Raw genomic sequence first — 19,576 nt, 5'->3', positions numbered from 1 at the left:
TCAACATTGCTTTCTGTACACTATATAAATTAACATTCTGCTACAGCATTGTTAAGAATTTAATTTCAATTTTCAATTTAAAGCAAAAAATCACCAATCATAATTTGCCTCAGAGGGCTTCACAGCATGACATCCCTCTCCTAAGCAAAAATAACAGGGGACTTTAGCCGTGGATTAGCAGTCTGCTTTTAAACATTATCACTCAAGACAAGCCATCGTCAGTTCAAGACACATCTTAAAAAAGGAAGCCCTATGTAATGGAAATGCAAATCCCTGCTGTGCTGAGCTAATGGCCCAAACCAAACCAAGCCAGCCAGCCCATGACTGTAGAAAAGGGGTTACAGAACAGTGACAGAGCTGGCTTAAACCTTAAACGCTTCAATACATACATGTTTTAAAAATGTGCAGGAGAGTTAAAAGGCTGAAGACTTGTGCAGACTTTGTAAAACATATTGTGCAGAGCTGTTTTTAAGCTGTTTGGGGGACGTCAAACTAAGTCTCAGATCTATATAAGCCAACTGCAAAGACAGAGAGTCAACAGCCAGAGTCACTGCTCTGTGAGGCTGCAGTGCTCATTATAAAGCAAAACCACATTGTTAGACAGATAAGAGTCAAGGTCCCAAGTTGATTTTTGATGCTTAGCAGTTGTGGTCAGGTTAATGTAAAAACTCCCCAGGGGGTGGTGTCAAAGTCAAAGTTTTAGCTTATCTGTATTAAAGGTTTATCAATATGAGCACAGAAGTGAAAGAGGTGTGTGGCAGTGCAACATAGTTTTCTTTGTGTGTGTGTGTTTTGTTGGTGAGGGTGGTGCAAGCAGAAAGGTCATCACGTAGTTTTAGGTGAGTGAAAGTGTAAAAAACTAAAGTGAAATAATGAAGGCTGATACTGGAGTTTAGTGTGAGGTGGCTGCTCTGCAGGTGAGCTGAACTGACACTAACCAGGCAGGAGAGTGAATATATTCCTCAAGTTTTAAGATCAGTTATATTGGAAAAATAAGCTAGTAATATTGTTGAGTGTCAGGCTGCTTTCAGACTTAGAGTCATCTCCTTTGGTCTGAATCAGGGACTAATGTTGTTACAAAGTTGTATAATTGCCTAGAGTTGGTTCGTGTTCTCACGGCAGCATTTACAAGCGGACCACATCAAATGCCTTGTGTGAGAAAGCTGCTCTTGATTGGAATTTCCATGTGGGAAAAATTAAAAAATTAACTTTGTGGTCTTTCTGCCTGTGGCTGGTACACTGAATAATTTTTGGACCAAAATATTATTCAACTGGCTGTAATACTGCACAAGACATTTAGACATAGATCTATAAGTATAGTATGCTTGTGTTCTTTTTCTTGTGTTTTGTATTAAAGGTCCAGTGTGTAGGATTTAGAGGGATATATTGGCAGAAATTGCATGTAATATAATAAATATGTTTTCTTTAGTGTATAATCGCCTGAAAATAACAATACTTGTGTTTACATTACCTTAGAATGAGCCGTTTACATCTACGTTTACATCAGGTCCTTGTCTGATCACCATGTTGCACCACCATGTTTCTACAGTAGCCCAGAACGGACAAACCAAACACTGACTCTAGATAGGGCCATAAGCACATGAAATATATATACACTGAGGATAATATTTGAACTCATCACACACCAACATCAACATATCACAACAATAACTTGTGCACTCCCTCCTAATCACAACAGTTACAAACCTCCAATTTCTTCTTTTGAGTGAGTTCAGTGCTTTCTAACTCAGGACACCACACAGCATTTAAATGCCCCCCCAGTAATTAAATGAAAGTCAGATAATTCAAACTGTACATTATTTACTTATCAGAGCATAAAAGAAATTAGTAAACACATTAATGTTAATAAAATGAAAGAATAATAATACAATTACATTTATAATTATATATATAACATTTTTCCTTCCTTCTGTACTGCACAGCACAAATATAAACTTAATATAGATGTGGAAATTAATATATTCAGTCTTACGTTAACCATGATACTATTATTCTTCTGTTAAGAAGCAGACTCTACCTGCTGAGGCGGCTCAGGTCTTTTGGAGTGCAGGGGGCGCTCCTGAAGACCTTCTTTGACACTGTGGTGGCATCAGCCATCTTTTACTGAGTAGTCTGCTGGGGCAGCAGTGTCTCGGCTGCAGATAGGAAGAGACTGGACAAGCTGATCAAGAAGGCCAGCTCTGTCATGGGATGCTCTCTGGACTCTGTGCAGGTGGTGGGAGACAGGAGGATGACAGCCAAGCTGTCATCTCTGAGGACTAATGACTCCCATCCTCTGCAGGAGGAGAGCTCCTTCAGCGATAGACTGATTCACCCAAAGTGTGTGAAGGAACGCTATTGCAGGTCCTTCCTGCCTGCTGCTGTCAGGCTACATAACCAGCACTGCTCACAGTAGACTGCACCATGGACACTTTATTGACACTTTATTGACACTATGGACACTTTATGGACACCACAGCTGTCTGCTTTTTGCACATACAATCACTTGCACTAGATGTGCTCCCTTTATCCACTGCTCATTTTCATTCACTGCTGCTCATTATTATCCACTTCCTGTTATTTTCATTATTATTATTATTGTTATTTATCGCCAACTCTTGGATTTTTGTACTTATTTGCATGCCTAGTTATTTAAGTTTCTTAAGTCTAATTTTGAAATCTTTAATCTGACTCTTTTTCCTTGACTGCTGTAACACTGGAATTTCTCAATTATGGGATCAATAAAGGTGTATCTTATCTTATCTTATCTTAAACTTCCTCTGTGATTTGTGCCATGGGCATACTGCTGGAGTTTGTTGGAGGTGGATGGCTGAACATCTGACGAGCTTGTTGGAGCAGCTGTCTGAACTGAGCGGGAATATCTTCATTTCCATGGAGGTAAACCAGAGGGTTGAGAGCACTGTTCAGACACACAAGGCCGCGGCTTATCTGATGAGCGATGTAGACTCCATTGGACCATTCAGGGCAAAGGCCTTGACTTGTCAAAAGTCTTGCCATAAGGTTGAAATTCTTGAATGCATGATAGGGGATGTAACAAACAGAGAAGAGAAGAATCAAGATGAACAACAACTTCAGACTTCTCTGTTTCAGTACCTTGTCAGTGGTATTTGTGCGGCAGAGAACAACAATCACATGTCCATAGCAGCCCAGTGTGATGAGGAATGGGATACAAAACCCAGTGAATGTCCATCCAAGGCTGTATTTCAGGTAACTCTCAACATAGAAGTTATTGGTGGTATCAAAACATTTGCCAGTGTTGTTTCCAAATGTTTTGATGTAGAACACGTCCGGGAGACTTTGAATGCTCACGAACAGCCAAACCATGACTGAGATCCCCACAGAACGAGTCAGAGTTAATCTTCCCATCACTCGAACTGCATGGACAACAGCCAGATACCTGTACACACTTATACAAGTAAGGAACCCGATGCTGCCATATAGATTCAGGTGGAAGCAGAATCTTGTTATCTTGCAGAATGCGTCTCCAAAGATCCATTGCCTTCCCATAAAGTAGTACACCATCAAAAACGGGAGAGTGAGCAGGTACAAAATATCAGCAAGTCCAAGGTTGAGAATGAAAACATTGATGATTTTTAGCTTCTTCCAGTTGTGCAGCAAAGACTTCAGTCCCCATCCGTTAGCTACCAGACCAATGATGAAGACTAAGATGTAAACAGGAGGCAGAAATCTGCCTGTAAAGTCAAAGTTGACACGAGGACAAGAGGTGTTCTTCATTCTGTTGCCAAAAAAGCAGCAAATACTGTAAAACAAGTATGCTACAGTGCGTAGAATGGTTGAAGTAAATGAGACAGTGTACCTTTAAAGACTGCTTCCTGTTGAACATTATTCTTAGAATTGTATCATTGTGGTATTAAACTAAAAATGTACGTGATCTCCGAGGCGAGTAGATGCAATGATAAAATGGTATCTTAAAGTTAAATGAGGTTGTAGAACCATAAAAGGCTCAAATAAAGTACAACCATGCAAAGTATCTATAGCTGATATCACCGGACGCATTTATTCATATTTGAAATAACGTCTCAGGAACCGACTCTTTATAACATTTAAATTTTGTGGTTGTGTATGTTCAACAGCCACAGACGTCTCGTCAGAGACATTAAATTGTTTTAGGGGAAAAACTGGCATGGCAATTTTTACAGCGGTCCTTTAACCACTCACCTTAAGATATGTGAGTGAAAATAGGTTCTATGTGTACCCATGAACAGACATACCCACTCTATAGCAGTCCCATGCAGATACGTATGGGCAAAAACCATGCAACTTTTTTGCACACATTACAGGTGTTATTTTCATTTATTGTATTTGAATACTCCTGCAAACGGGGTTCCCTAAACATTCTTTGAATTGCATAAATTGGGTATGACTGGAAAGCTGAGACTCTTGTGGATTCAATAAGCCCAATTTCATTCATGTGTGATGATGTTCGTCCCCACAGTAGCCATCTCATTGTAGCAATGAACTTGACATTACTATAAAATGATCCCCAGTGACCTCTGGGATCATAAACTAGACACATCGGGCGGGCATTAACAGGATGTATGGCTGTCATAGGTATGTTGACAATAGGGGGGTGGGGGGGGGGTGGGGGGTCAGAAGTAGAAGCAGAAGTAGAATGCTTCAATTTAGCACCAAATCTGTGTAACAAATGACAGCAACTCTTGCAACAACTTAGGAGAGATAACTGAGCATGGGAATGATCATCATATCAGGGTTACACGAATTTCTATATTTGTGGCGACCTTCCATGATATCGGCATTTGTTGTTACATATTAACTTTCTACTTTTGGAACTGGACCATTAATTCGAAATGCACACCATTCAGTTATTCAGAGCTCCACACTCTAGGAGTGCAGAGCGTAATCCGGGCACAGACAGAACACGAACGCCATGCACAGTGAAAGTGAAACTTAACACGTGTCTTATTTTAGTTCTGGCCATCATTTACTACTACTACTACTACTTTAGATGAAACTGGCTGCACTCCCATGAAAACCATTCCAAACCACTCCATTGATCTGGTCTGATCTGACTGATCTGACAACAAACTGACTGACCAATCAGTTCTCCACTCTGTGACTCTCATGAACTCATGAAGAGTTTGCTGCGTTCATAGATCCACAAAAACCCCAGAAATCAGAGAGGGGACACAGAATGATCAAGCTGTTATGTTAGTGCTTTTACGTCACTGAGACCACAACCCTTCTGTGCTTTATATCCTACATTTTATTAAAAAAATATATATATACAAATAAAAAATAGTTTTGCTGCACTGACAACAGCTCCACTAGTCCAGTCTGGTCAATGATTTGCACTCTGAAGTGTAATTTTGCAGAGGCACTGAGTAATATACTGTATTGTTAGATGGATAAAAATCAAGGCTCCAACTTTGTTTTTAAGGTGTAGGAGTTGTGAAGAAGTTAATGTAAAAATTGTCCAGAAGGTGGAGTCAAAGTCAAGGTTTTAGCTGATCTGTATCAAAGGGTTTGTCACATTCTGAGCACAAAAGTCAAGTGTTTGTGTGTGGCAGTGCAACATAGTTTTTCTTTGTGTGTCTGTGGATTTTTCTAAATTTAATTTGTGAGGGTTGTGCAAGCAGAAAAGTCATCATTTGTAGTTTTGGATGTGCAAAAATGTGAAAAATGACCTGATGCAGGGGTGATGAAAGCAGCAGTTAATTAGGAGAATCTGAAAAAAGGTAACCCAGGTGAACCAGTGGACAGATTAAACACACACCTACCCCTGACTATACTTATTTCAAGCAGTAATTTGACTTAAATGTTACAGTCAGGTCCATAATTATTTGGACAATGATACAGTTGTCATCATTTTGGCTCTGTACACCACCACTATGGGTTTTAAATGAAACAATGAACATGTGCTTAAAGTGCAGACTCTCAGCTTTCATTTAAGGCTTTTTTCAAAAATGTAGTATGAACCGTGTAGGAATTACAACCATTTCTTCACACAGTCCCCCAACTTTAAGGGCTCATAAGTATTTGGACAAACTAACATAATCATCAATTAAACAGTCAGTTTTAATACTTGGTTGCAAATCCTTTACAGTCAATGACTGCCTGAAGTGTTGGACACATAGGCATCATCAGATGCTGGGTTTCTTCCCTGGTGATGCTCTGCCAGCCCTTTACTGCAGCCGTCTGCACTTCCTGCTTGTGTTTTGGGTGTTTTGCCCTCAGTTTTGGCTTCAGCAAGAGAAACGCATGCTCAATTGGATTCAGGTCAGATGATATGACTTGGCCATTGCAGAACATTCCACTTCTTTGCCTTAAAAATGTCTTTGGTTGCTTTTGCAATATGCTTCAGGTCAATGTCCATCTGCACTGTGAAGCATCGTCCAATGAGTTTTGAAGCATTTAGTTGAATCTGAGCAGATAATGGTGCCCCAAACACTTCAGCTTTCATCCTGCTGCTCTTGTAAGCAGTCACATCATCTCCTCTGCCAGAGGTCAGAGGAGAATGGCCAGACTAGTACAAAATGATAGAAAGGCAACAGTAACTCAAATAACCACTGGTTACAACCAAGGTCTGCAGAAGACCATCTCTGAAGCAACAACACCTTGTCCAACCTTGAAGCAGATGGGCTACAGCAGCAGAAGACCACACCAGGTGCCACTCCTGTCAGCTAACAACAGGAAACTGAGGCTACAATTCACACAGGCTCACCAAAACTGGACAATAGAAGATTGGAAAAACGTTGCCTGGTCTGATGAGTCTGGATTTCTGCTGCCACATTCAGATGGTAGGGTCAGAATTTGGTGTAAACAACATGAAAGCATGGATGTATGTATCATGTATCAACGCTTCAGGCTGCTGCTGGTGTAATGGTGTGGGGGAGATTTTCTTAGTACCAACTGAGCATGGTTTAAACACCACAGCCTACCTGAGTATTGTTGCTGACCATGTCCATCCCTTTATGACCACAGTGTACCCATCTTATGATGGCTACTTCCAGCAGGATAACGCACCATGTCACAAAGCTCACATCATCTCAAACTGGTTTCTTGAACATGACAATGAGTTCACTGTACTCCAATGGCCTCCACAGTCACCAGATCTCAGTCCAATAGAGCACCTTTGGGATGTGGTGGAACAGGAGATTCTCATCACGGATGTGCAGCTGACAAATCTGCAGCCAACTGTGTGATGTCATCATGTCAATATGGACTAAAATCTCTGAGGAATGTTTCCAGCAGCTTGTTGAATGTATGACAACAAGAATTAAGGCAGGTCTGAAGGCAAAAGGGGTCCAACCTGGTACTAAAAAGGTGTGCCTAATAAAGTGGTGAGTGTAGATATATATAATTAATATCGCCAACATCACAGTGATGTGCACAGGCATCAATAGTTAAAATACAGTGCGATTGTGAAATGGGCTATTCTGCATAATGAGTACATTTACATTTGGTACCTTAACACAAGGTTTATCTTGATGATACTAATACATTTGTACTCATAGCTGAGTATTTAACATTCTTGTACTACTACTTTTACTTAAGTACTGCCTAACACCCAGTAGCATAGGTTGCTAACGTTAACACACTGAGAGCTAAGCTAATGTCGCTAGCATGCTAACGCGCTAATCGCGATTAGCATCAATTTTACAAGCCGAATGGAATTGGTAACGTTACGGTATTAAAATTTATTTTACCTTCTGTGAATTGAAATAAGTTATCAGTCACTTCATGGTATATTGAGAAGTTTCGAGTTCGAGTTTACCGACAGCAACCATGTTAACATGCTAGCATTATGATTAGCCGATTTCCATAGTTACCACAAATCAGAACACCAGCGGTTTGACCCTCTGACCTCTGACCTCTAAAACCCGCCCTCTCTTACGCAGACAGGTCACAGGTGATTTGGTTTTAAGTTTAAAATTATTCAGAAGCTTTAATTAAGTAACACTACTGATACCACATCTTAGAAACACAACAAATTTAATCTAAAGTAAAAACGTAAAACAGTACTAGTTAAGACAGAATGCTCAGTATGTATGATATGATTGGATTATAATTATTGATGTATTAACATGTACATCATGTTGTCCCCAGGATCTGCTCAGAGTTTTGTGAAACTGACTTCTCTTAATATGCACCCTGGGTATGGAATTAGATGCTAAGCATATTTAGACAGTTTGAGATTAGTGCTGTGGGCGGCCATTTTATCTGTAAAAACATTGTAAATTATGCACTAGGAATTACACTGTGTCTCAAATCACATACTTCTGTTAGTACACTTCTATGTAGTACACTATGTGCACTATGTAATTATTGGCGTAGTGTGCAAATTTCGACAGGGTAGTGTTGTCTGAAACCAAACACGGCCGTTGTGCACTTACCAGAAATGAGACTGCAAATTAGCCTGTTAGCAAACTAGCATTAGCATCTGCGTTATCGTTCGCGGTACCAAATCATTACAGACTGCTAAACTAACCCAGTAAACATACTGCTGGCTTACACCGTAGTAGTATACTTATAGTGATGCTTACTGCAAAAAACACATGTATTTGTACAATGCAGCGTTCACGTTAGCACAGTCCTCGGCTGCCATTTCCAGTTTGAAAAGTGGTCCCTCCTCTTCTGCCACGTAGCCAAGATGGCGACCATTGAGGCCGGGAAGCGTCCATAGTTCCACACTCAACTTCTTGACCGTTTTAAGGTGCACCATGCAGGTACTCATAGTGCACTGCATTTTTCCATACTTCTCAGTGTGAACACTCTTATGCACTCAAAATATTAAGTGTAAGTACAGAAGTACACGATCTGAGACACAGCATTAGTTTCCACTTGTACAGCATGCAGTCAAGGCTTTGACAACTGATGAGTAGGCCTATCAGCATTATGTATGAGAGCATCATTACATTTTACCATTTAAATTTGAAAATTTAAGACAATAAAAGACCATTGCTAAAGTAATTAAAGTAAAGTAAACTTTATTGTCCCCCAAGGGAAATTCGTCTTGGGCACAGTGCTACATTTCATTAGTCGACTGCTAAAAGTAGCAACCGATTTTTTTTACTTCGGGAGTTAATATAAACAGAGTTAGCTCACTTTAATATTATATCCCCACAATGTAATGCAATCCAGTACAAATGCTGTGCAATATTTCCTACGTTTGTGAGGCCTACATTCAGTTTTTGTTGAGACTGTGTTACCCTTCTCGTAACTTTAGAGGCTCTTAGTGGTGTTGTGTTGGTAAAAATAGAAATATATACATTTATATAAATAAACATGTATGTATGTATGTATGAAAATCAATACAATTACCTCCACCTCAGCTGCAGCATTTACTTGTTTTAATTATCCTTTATTTGGCCAGGGAGGTCCCATTGAGATCTCAGAACTCCTTTCAGGGAGTCAAGATGGCCGTATATCAGCCGTGTCACATAAAAGCAATTTTATACTGAGACACAGGTACACTCATCTGTTACACAGGCCACACCTTTGTCAAACAGCTGATTATTAGATCATTATGCTACACCATTAGGTTGAGCAAGTCACACGGCTGACAGTGGTGAGATAATCATGACATCATTGCATTGTGCATAAAACAATTTTGAGGCCCTCAGCAAATCAAGACCTTTAAACCAAACAGTGTCAGGAGCTACAGCCAATCACATCAGACAACAGACACTACATATTCCACCACACTTCAGTTTAACACACATTTTTTAGTTCACCATATTCAAAAAATCTTAAAATACATAGAAAAATAGCAAAAATTAAGACATCTGCTCTAAATGAACATCATGAACAACTTGCGCTACATCGCCAATAAATAAAAGTACATTAAAAGTACTCTCTGGATGTTTACAGAGAAACTGTTTAGGTAGCACATTTAACATAATCATCAATCATCATCTGATAACGATGTCAGGTTAGTAATTTTCTGTTAAAAAATTGTAATGTTCCAGTTTTTTTAATGGCCCCCATCACTCACAGGTCCTTTGAATCGTCCAGACTTCTCTCCTCAAAATGGCGCAGCTGTCTATAGCTGTGTCTCAATTCAGGGGTTGCAGCCTTCAAAGGCTGTATTTGAAGACCGGTTGTGTCACATCGACGCGACCAAGGCTGTCCCATTTCAAAGGCTCCTTCAAATACAGCTGAGAAATGCAGCCTTCTTTCCCAGAATTTGAAGGATGCAACGGATGAATCCTTTGTGGCCTGGCCTATCCCAAGATGCACTGGGCACCACTAATGATTATATATTAAGTCAACTAACAATTGTTAACTAGCTAACATTTAACTGTTGTTTACATTACTATTAGCTAGTTTACCTAAAACGGTCCATCAGCCTGAAATATATCAAACGGCGGTGTCTCTGGCAGTGAATCATCTCCTCAAGTATTAAGTAAAGAAAATGTATAAAATAACAATCTCTGGGTCCATGATTTAGGGCTAACTAACTTACTAGCTTACTCCTTCTTTTGTCAAGAACAGCTGGTCACTAGGTAACAGGAACATCATTAGGTCAGGGTGAGAACAGAGACCAGACCACCCCTTTTTTAGAGACCGTTCTGTCTGAGTGATGCGGTCTTCAAAGGACGTGGCTGTCGTTGACCGCAGAGGCTGCAGCCCCTGAATTAAGACACAGCGTTTAAATGTAACAAATACCATTAAATCCTTTTCCTCAACAACACAGTAAGAGTTTTGTAATTATTAAGAATGTGAATAAATACTCAATCCGAAAACCCTTTTTGAAACAAAAATAAAATTGATCCTAGGATTGACATGTGAATTAAGACTAACTGGAAGTCAGATAATATAAAGTTTCATTTACTCATCAGAGCATGAAAGAAATGGAATACATTCAAATAAATCCATTATCATAATAAAGTGATAATGCAGAAACAATGCATAATTCTTCTTTCTAACTGCATAGAATAAATATAAATTTATGTTACTGTTAAACATGTTCATCTTGTGTTAAACTCCTGTGAGTTGTGCCATGGGCACACTGCCAGAGTTTGTTGGAGGCGGACGGCTGAATCTCTGACGAGCTTGTTGGAGCAGCTGTCTGAACTGAGCAGGAATATCTTCATTTCCAAGGAGGTAAACCAGAGGGTTGAGAGCACTGTTCAGACACACAAGGCCTCGACTTATCTGATAAGCAATGTCTGCCCCTTTTAACCATTTGACAAATATCTTCTGTTTACACAAAACTCTTGACCAGAGGCTGAGGTTCTTTAAAACATGATAGGGGATGTAACAAACAGAGAAGAGAAGAATCAAGATGAACAACAACTTCAGACTTCTCTGTTTCAGTACCTTGTCAGTGGTATTTGTGCGGCAGAGAACAACAATCACATGTCCATAGCAGCCCAGTGTGATGAGGAATGGGATACAAAACCCAGTGAATGTCCGTCCAAGAGTGTAGTTCAGGTAACTCTCAACGTAGGTGTTGGTGGTGGTATCAACACATTTCTCAGTGCTGTTTCCATATGTTTTGGTGTAGAACACGTCCGGGACACTTTGAGCGCTCACCAAGACCCAAACCATGGCTGAGATCCCCACAGAACGAGTCAGAGTTAATCTTCCCATCACTCTCACTGGATGGACAACAGCCAGGTACCTGTACACACTTATACAAGTAAGGAACCCGATGCTGCCATATAGATTCAGGTAGAAGCAGAATCTTGTGATCTTGCAGAATGCGTCTCCAAAGATCCATTTACCCCTCATAAAGTAGTACACCATCAAGAACGGGAGAGTGAGCAGGTACAAAATATCAGCAAGTCCAAGGTTGAGAATGAAAACATTGATGATTTTTAGCTTCTGCCAGTTGTGCACCAAAGACTTCAGTCCCCATCCGTTAGCTACCAGACCAACGATGAAGACTATGATGTAAACAGGAGGCAGAAATCTGCCTGTAAAGTCTAAACTGACACAACCAGTTGTATTCTTCATTCTGTCGCCTGAGAAGCAGCAAATACTGTAAAGCAAGTGTGGTGTCTAAAATAGCTGAGGTAACTCAGACCAGTTCCTGTAAAACTTTCGTCATTCTTAAAGTCTTACCACGATTTATCAGAATATTGAAATGTGATCTCAGACAGGAATGTGATCATATGACAAGATGACACACAGGCTGCATGTAATCATATTTTTCTCAGAAGGTGTAAAATGCACCTTCATTAACTTAACCAAAACAAAGAGGGAAAGAAATTACAGGACATTCACCCGGAGACACGACTCCAAATGAATGCTATTATTGTTGTATCTAATAATTAAATATGATTTGTTATGCTCAAATCAGCTCCTCTTTGACAGCTGCAACAGTAAAGTTCTGCTCACAGGATAAAGGGGCGATTGGCCCATTTTCAGAATTCCTTTGATCTACAGTAATAACCTGGAAATCCAGATGCCCCGCCCCCAGCAAATTCGAATTTGCACCGCACGGAGATCTGGCCCTGACGAGCAGAGCCCGCTGAATCGGCAATCGGACCAATCAGATCAGTCTGTCTAATAGATGCGGGCTCTGGGCGGGCGTAACATGATGAAGACAGCGCTGCGCCGTAGGAGTCGGAGGTTTGGAAGAAACGCTAAGCCAACTACACTTATCTTTTTTCTTGAGAGAGGAACAGAAGACTGCCCTAGAAGCCTTCGCTTCCAGGAAGGAAGTTTTTGCCATTTTGCTGACGGGACACAGCAAAAGCATATATATCAGTTAGCCCCACTGTTCAGCAAACAAATGGGACTTAGTGCAATGAATACGTCACCTTGTTTTTTGCTCTGATTGGCTATCGTGCTATCCAGTTGCATGCGGCGGCATTTAATATGCCTCAGTTAGTGCCGCCCCTTGCGTAGGAAGGGTGTATCGGTGAGGGCCAGACTCAAAATCTTTCTAGATTTGAGTCTGGATTTCCAGGCTAATGGTCTTAGACAGTCCAAAAATATTAGTAAACATAAACAACCAACCAATCCAAAAACTAGACTGCTATAACTCAAATTTGTGATGTCATAGGGTATAAGAACTGAAGCTGCTCCATAGATAATGAATTGGGAAATATGTTACAGATGTCACTGAGAGCACCCAGAGGAATATTCCACAGCACTGGTTCCCAACTGGTCCAGATTTGTCCTTAGTCATTAGTTCAAGGTTCACACAGTTTAAAATATTCAGCTCCACACTTGAGTTTAGCCATGTTGTCAAGCTACTTTCCTGTCTCTTACAAGTAGCTGTCTGTTACTCATCTACACTCACTCTACAACAGGAAACAGCACTTAAAAATAAAAGCTCTATGCTGAAAATACACTGTACTTAAAACTTGACACGTTCACGTCACTTGTGGTCCGTACGGAGTGAACCCACGACCCCCTTTTGGACGGTGACCCACCAGTTGGGAACCACTGTTCTATAGGATACACATGTATATGGATACATTTCCTGTTTCAGAATTGAGAACACAATAAAAGAATAAAACTCATATGGGTATGAAAAAGAGAACATTATGTGGGTCCACAAAACTGGGCTCCCATTTATTGCCTGTGGACCAGCTCCTGACTTTATACTTAACGACATCACAAGTTGGAGACTTTGGCCTCATTCGATGGTTTCTGGCCTTGGAGGCCCAGACACACCAAACCAACATCAAAGAATTAGCAGCGTTGAAACCGATGGTCGTTTTGCCTCACGTTGTCTGTGACTTGGCCAAAAAGTTGCACTTGAACATACTGTAAAGACTACAGCCGATGGTGTTCCAGTACATGCATTCTGCCTGTGTGAGAAGAAATAACTCTCCACACCAGCAGACAGCAGTAGTCTGTATTCGTTATTCCAAAAGGGAAACCTGAAGATCATCATGATGCTAGTTTGCCAGTTTGTACATAAACAATACAATACAATGTGCGCCAGTGATCAATAAGCCCCTGATCACACAGAGAGCGTTTTAGCAGCTGGAGGCACCTTTTTGTAATTGTTCTTAATGAGAATGAATCTTTTTGCTCTTTGCGCTCTAGGCGCCTGAGGTTTTTGCCAAACGCTTTGAGCTCTTTGAGTTGAAAAAACTTCAGCTCAAGGCAGAAACACACCCCACGTCATCTCCCTTTTTGTCATCTTTTTTTCCCATTGTCCAATCGGATGATTTGAGAGGCGGACCTTCTGTAGTTGTCACAACAGGTTTACAGTTGGTAAACAACGGAGGAGAAACTGGTGGTAGCGGTTGCTGGATGCCCAGAGCTATACAACCCAATGATAGACAGCAGGTTGTCAAACTGCCCCTGAGTCATCCTAAAATATGCCTGGAAACGTCCATCACGGAGGAAAAGCTCCTGGACCAACTGGTGGTACTCCCCATGATCCACCCTCCTCTTTAGGGTCTCATGTACCCACACAGCTCTGCAGCCTGCAAAACGCTTTCTGTGTGATCAGGGCCTAATGGTGGATTTATACTCTGAATGCACACATAAATTATGAGCATTTCTTTTTTTATTACAATACTTTAGTACATGTTTTTTTTCTGTCCATTCCAATGGACGAAGAATCTTAACACAGAAACCATCGAATGGGAAAAATGACACATGAACACGACATCATTTATTTTTCATGAACAGTTGACTCACATCAATGAATAAATTGATGCTTTTGGACACATTGCATATATGAATTTTGTATCATCACACATGTTGCATATTTACATTTACATTTATATTGCATATTTTGTATCGTATTTGCCATCACAACTCAAAATATCCTTAATTTCTTAAGTATCTCCAGAAAACAGCAGGTTAAAACCTCCACAGATGAATATTCTGTGCACACAATCAATGAAATGCATTATGAGCCGAATGTATCATTAGAAAATCATTTCAGAACAGTATTTCCCTTTTCATTTTCCAGTGACACTCAGATCCACTGTCCATTACAGTGGACGGATATTTTATCATTTATTTGGTTTTTTTACATGTATAAATAATAAAACATCTCTATGCCCATTTTCACTCGATACAACATTAAAAAATGTAGATAACTGTTAAATCTGGAAACCCTATTTGAAACAGAAAAAAATCAATCCCTGGGGATGATCTACACTTAGCAATAAATACAAGACTCACTTAACATTTGAATTTACAGAGACCACGCAGCATTAAAATCCCCCAATAATTAACTTGAAGTCATATAATTCAAAATTTTCTCTACTCAACAGACCATGAAAGAAACAGAGCACTCTTATATTAACATAATAATATAATAATACAGATTTATGTTGATTTGTTACTGTTAAACATGTTCGTCTTGTGTTAAAGTTCCTCTGTGATTTGTGCCATGGGCACGCTGCCGGAGTTTTTTGGAGGTGGACGGCTGAACTTCTGACAAGCTTGTTGAAACAGCTGTCTAAGCTGAGCAGGTATATCTTCATGACCATGGAGGTAAACCAGAGGGTTGAGAGCACTGTTCAGAGATACAAGGCCACAACTTATCTGTCGAGCAATGTAGACTCCATTGGACCATTCAGCACATATCTCCTGTTTGAGAAGAACTCTTGACCAGAGGCTGAGGTTCTTTAAAACATGATAGGGGATGTAACAAACAGAGAAGAGAAGAATCAAGATGAACAACAACTTCAGACTTCTCTGTTTCAGTATCTTGTCAGTGGTATTTGTGCGGCAGAGAACAACAATCACATGTCCATAGCAGCCCAGTGTGATGAGGAATGGGATACAAAAGCCAGTGAATGTCCGTCCAAGAGTGTAGTTCAGGTAACTCTCAACGTAGGTGTCACTGGTGGAATCAAAACATGATTGCTCAGTGTTGTTTCCAAATGTTTTGGGGTAGAAAATGTCCGGAAGACTTTGAATGCTCACCAAGACCCAAACCATGGCTGAGATCCCCACAGAATGAGCCAGAGTTAATCCTCCCATCACACGAACTGGATGGACAACAGCCAGGTACCTGTACACACTTATACAAGTAAGGAATCCGATGCTGCCATAGAGATTCAGGTGGAAGCAGAATCTTGTTATCTTGCAGAATGCGTCTCCAAAGATCCATTTACCCCCCATAAAGTGGTACACCATCAAAAACGGGAGAGTGAGCAGGTACAAAATATCAGCAAGTCCAAGGTTGAGAACAGAAACATTGATGATTTTTAGCTTCTGCCAGTTGTGCAGCAAAGACTTCAGTCCCCATCCGTTAGCTACCAGACCAATGATGAAGACTATGATGTAAACAGGAGGCAGAAATCTGCCTCTAAAGTCAGAGCTGACACAAGGACAAGAGGTGTTCTTCATTCTGTCGCCTGAAAAGCAGCAAATACTGTAAAACAACATGCAGTGATGCCAAGAATGGTTTAAGTAACCTGGACAAATTCCTGTGAAGCTTTCGTCATGATTTACAAACTTGACATGACTCATGGTTAAACAGAAAATTAGAATGAAATACGGGAAGTTGATCATTTGAAAAGACGACACACAGGTTGCATGTAATCATATTTTTCTAATAAGGTGTAAAATGCCCCTTCATTAACTTCGAACATAGATGAGCAGTTAGCAGCTGAAGAGCCAAATATTTCACTTAAGAGTGGAACAAATGAAGAGCAAATGGCATCACAGGAAATTCACCAGGTAGCCAGGAACACGACTTCAAATTAATGTAAATGTTGAGGAAAAAATACGGAGTGCTGCACTGAGTTGAGGCACTATGTAGTTAGATGTGAAGAATCTGGTGTTCTTCGAGGATGGGCCAAATACTTACATAAAGATAAAAATCAACAACTGGCCAGCTCACTCATTGATGAAGTCCATGGTGCAGGCAGGCAGTCCAAAATTCATCCGAGGCCCTCTGACTGTAGTTAAAATCCTTCATTAATCCATGTATTAATAAAGGATTTCTAAGTACAGTCAAAATGCAGTAACCAGTCATTGTTTTTATCTTAATGTGAATGGTAATGTTGTTTTATCTAATATTAAAATATGATTTGTTATAAAATGCCCAACAGTAGCTCAACGTAAAAAGTAGCTCAAATCAGCTCCTCTTTGACAGCTGCAAAATTCTGTTCACAGGTTAATGTAAAATAATCAAATAATATAACAATATGAGGCCATTTTGCATAACGGGTACTATGACTTCTGATACATGATGTTGCCTGAAGTTAATTTTGTGTATGATACTTCTGTCGGTTACAAAGGGTGTTACACATTTCAGGTACAATCAGTGGGTCAGTTTACATTCAAATTTGTGTGTTAACTGTTCGCAGAAGGAAATTTACAAGTATTTCAAGCCTAGTCTCACTCCGAAGTCACCGAAATCTGGTGAATGGGCAGTGACTTGTGGCGTCAAAAACCAACAAAAAAAGCCACCCTTTAAGGTCGGCATGATATACGGCCGTTTGCTGTTATAGTTAACAGTGTCCAGCAGTGCTGGTGGGAAACACGACGGGACAAGGACAAAAGTTAAGGCAGCGTAAGTCCAATTGGGGCGGGTGGGAGTGAGGGTGATGGGTTCAACAAACACAGATTTTCAGCCAAGAGAGCGGTGTTCGCATCCTAAAGCCAAACCCTGTTTTTTTTCATACACCTAACCACGTGTTTTTGTTGGAAGGAAAAAACGGCGTCCCAGAACCTCAACAACCAACATACCCAGGGTACCTTGAACGTCGTATGTGGACGTGGAAAGTCCATGACCAAACGTGGACATGTGACGAGGTTGGAGTGAGAATGTGTTGATGCAATCCAAGTTTTACGCAGCGTTCATCAATCAGGAGTAGGTTTTTAGCATGATACATCGCCGGCTGCTGTTATAGTTTAATGCCGCCCGGTGGCATCAAGGGGAAACGCGGAGGGACAAGGACAAAAGTTAAGGCAACGAAAGTCCAACTGGGGCGGGTGGAATCGATGGTGATGGGTCCAACAAACACCGATTTTCACCCAAGAGAGCGGTGTTCACGTCCTGCAATATTCCAAAGCCAAACTGTTCTGTTTTCTAAACCTAACCACGTATTTTTGTTGAAGGAAAAAACGTCAATTTGCAGTGTTGTACTAACGTAGTGCCTTTATTTTGAAATAGACTGTGTAACATTAAATTTCCTGTGAAAACAGAAGTGTATTTTGAAAGAAGACAATGGGTCTCATTCATGAAACGTGAGCAGAAGGAATTTGTGTGTAAACTGTTCGCAGATGGAAATTTACGTGCATGTCCACATTCATCAATATTTTAGTAGCTCCGATCTTTTCATAGCTACTAACAAAATCTACTCCTGCTCCTGACCACTCGTAATGCTTGTGTAAATTTAGTAAAGCACATAAATATTGCTTGTCACTATTGGAAATTACAATTTTAATTTGTATTGCGCTCTGTTATGTACACAATACACAGATGCCTTTGAAACACGTAATCTAAACATGACAAAATATTAAAAATATAACACATTTAGTTAAATTAGTTGGCAATTAGCAGGTTTAAGATCCAGATTAGGTTCATGATTGTGAATTATCTATGTAAATCACTCAACTCAATAGATTACACGTTCTTTCTACATGTTGAATGATGATAATAAAAATATCCGTAAGGACAGCTGGATCACAGCCTCTTTGGCCTCGGTGCCTGGGTTCAGCAGGAGCAGCAGGAGCAGCAGGTGGTGGAGCCACGAAGGAGCATGCGCCAGCTGAAAGAATTATTTGAGACAACACGTTTTTTTTTTTTGTTTTTTTTTGTGGCTTTTTCATTATTTGTATGAATAAATCTGATTTGAAAAATGTTTAATTTACGTTGTATAAAACAGAGCTTTAGGCTATTAAGATTCAAATAATTTGAAGACAATGCATACAAACTGCTGTAGGTTATATGTTATCCATATCATTTGTTAAAGTAAATGTTAAATAGCTCTACATTCCGACAGCCATCACTGATTTAGAGTTTATCCATTACGCACAAAACATCTCTGGTTTCCCGTTCCCACTTCATTCAAAACCCCACAAATGAATCTTCTGTTTGTTTGGTGACCGCTGTATTTTTTTGTGTGTGCGCTTATGCGTTTCTTTGCATCCAGTTTCATATCAAACCATTTACGCTTCACCTCTGACATGGTTCTTTGTACCACAGAGACAACATTAACAGCATCTGTTACCTCCCTCCAGGCCTTCGCTTTGCCTGTCCCTGTCACACCACTACTAACTGAAGAAAATAAAATGTTTTTTCTTAAGTCCACTTCACCCAAAATTATTTCGATCTCTGCTTCGGAAGAAATCTTTTTTCTTTCTCTTTCTTTCTTTGTTTGCGCCATGACTGACAGGTCGACTGGATGCACCTACACCTCCTTATATGGTGGTCATTGGCTATTCATGGGCGGGGATTTATGCTAACTGCTGATTACCGGGAGCGCGCTGTCACTTTACGATGGATTGGCATTCATGATCATACACACATGTTTATGATCAAATCTGAGTTTCCCGCGGCGTTCCTGAATCCAGAGTAGGTTTTTAGTAGCGTAGGCTTTTATGTGCAAATCTACACACAGATTTACTCACTTTTCATGAATGAGACCCAGTGTTGAGAGGGTTACTTTAAAATCATATTCCACGTCTG

General features: G+C 40.2%; 3 protein-coding genes across 3 annotated transcripts; all 3 read right to left on the bottom strand.

The window, feature by feature from the left end:
• Positions 1-2,769: 2,769 nt before the first annotated feature.
• LOC117258691 (P2Y purinoceptor 1-like) lies at positions 2,770-3,756 on the bottom strand. The gene has a single exon (XM_033629784.1). The coding sequence runs from the start codon at positions 3,754-3,756 to the stop codon at positions 2,770-2,772; it is 987 nt and encodes a 328-aa protein (XP_033485675.1).
• A 7,227-nt stretch (positions 3,757-10,983) lies between these two features.
• Positions 10,984-11,982, bottom strand: LOC117258023 (P2Y purinoceptor 1-like). Its single transcript, XM_078170397.1, has one exon. It carries the CDS (start codon positions 11,962-11,964, stop codon positions 10,984-10,986), a length of 981 nt encoding a protein of 326 aa, XP_078026523.1. The 5' UTR covers positions 11,965-11,982.
• A 2,322-nt stretch (positions 11,983-14,304) lies between these two features.
• On the bottom strand, positions 14,305-16,412 carry LOC117258692 (P2Y purinoceptor 1-like). Its single transcript, XM_033629785.2, has one exon. The coding sequence runs from the start codon at positions 16,405-16,407 to the stop codon at positions 15,295-15,297; it is 1,113 nt and encodes a 370-aa protein (XP_033485676.2). The 5' UTR covers positions 16,408-16,412; the 3' UTR covers positions 14,305-15,294.
• Between the last annotated feature and the right edge of the window lie 3,164 nt (positions 16,413-19,576).

Source organism: Epinephelus lanceolatus, chromosome 8, assembly GCF_041903045.1.
Source record: "Epinephelus lanceolatus isolate andai-2023 chromosome 8, ASM4190304v1, whole genome shotgun sequence".
Lineage (NCBI taxonomy): Eukaryota > Metazoa > Chordata > Actinopteri > Perciformes > Serranidae > Epinephelus > Epinephelus lanceolatus.
The sequence above is the reverse complement of the archived record's forward strand: the minus strand, read 5'-3'. Positions and strand labels throughout refer to the sequence as shown.

Bases quoted from the DNA above. Each gene is read 5' to 3' on its own strand.
- LOC117258691 (XM_033629784.1), bottom strand. From the start codon at position 3,756: ATGAAGAACACCTCTTGTCCTCGTGTCAACTTTGACTTTACAGGCAGA.
- LOC117258023 (XM_078170397.1), bottom strand. From the start codon at position 11,964: ATGAAGAATACAACTGGTTGTGTCAGTTTAGACTTTACAGGCAGATTT.
- LOC117258692 (XM_033629785.2), bottom strand. From the start codon at position 16,407: ATGAGTCATGTCAAGTTTGTAAATCATGACGAAAGCTTCACAGGAATT.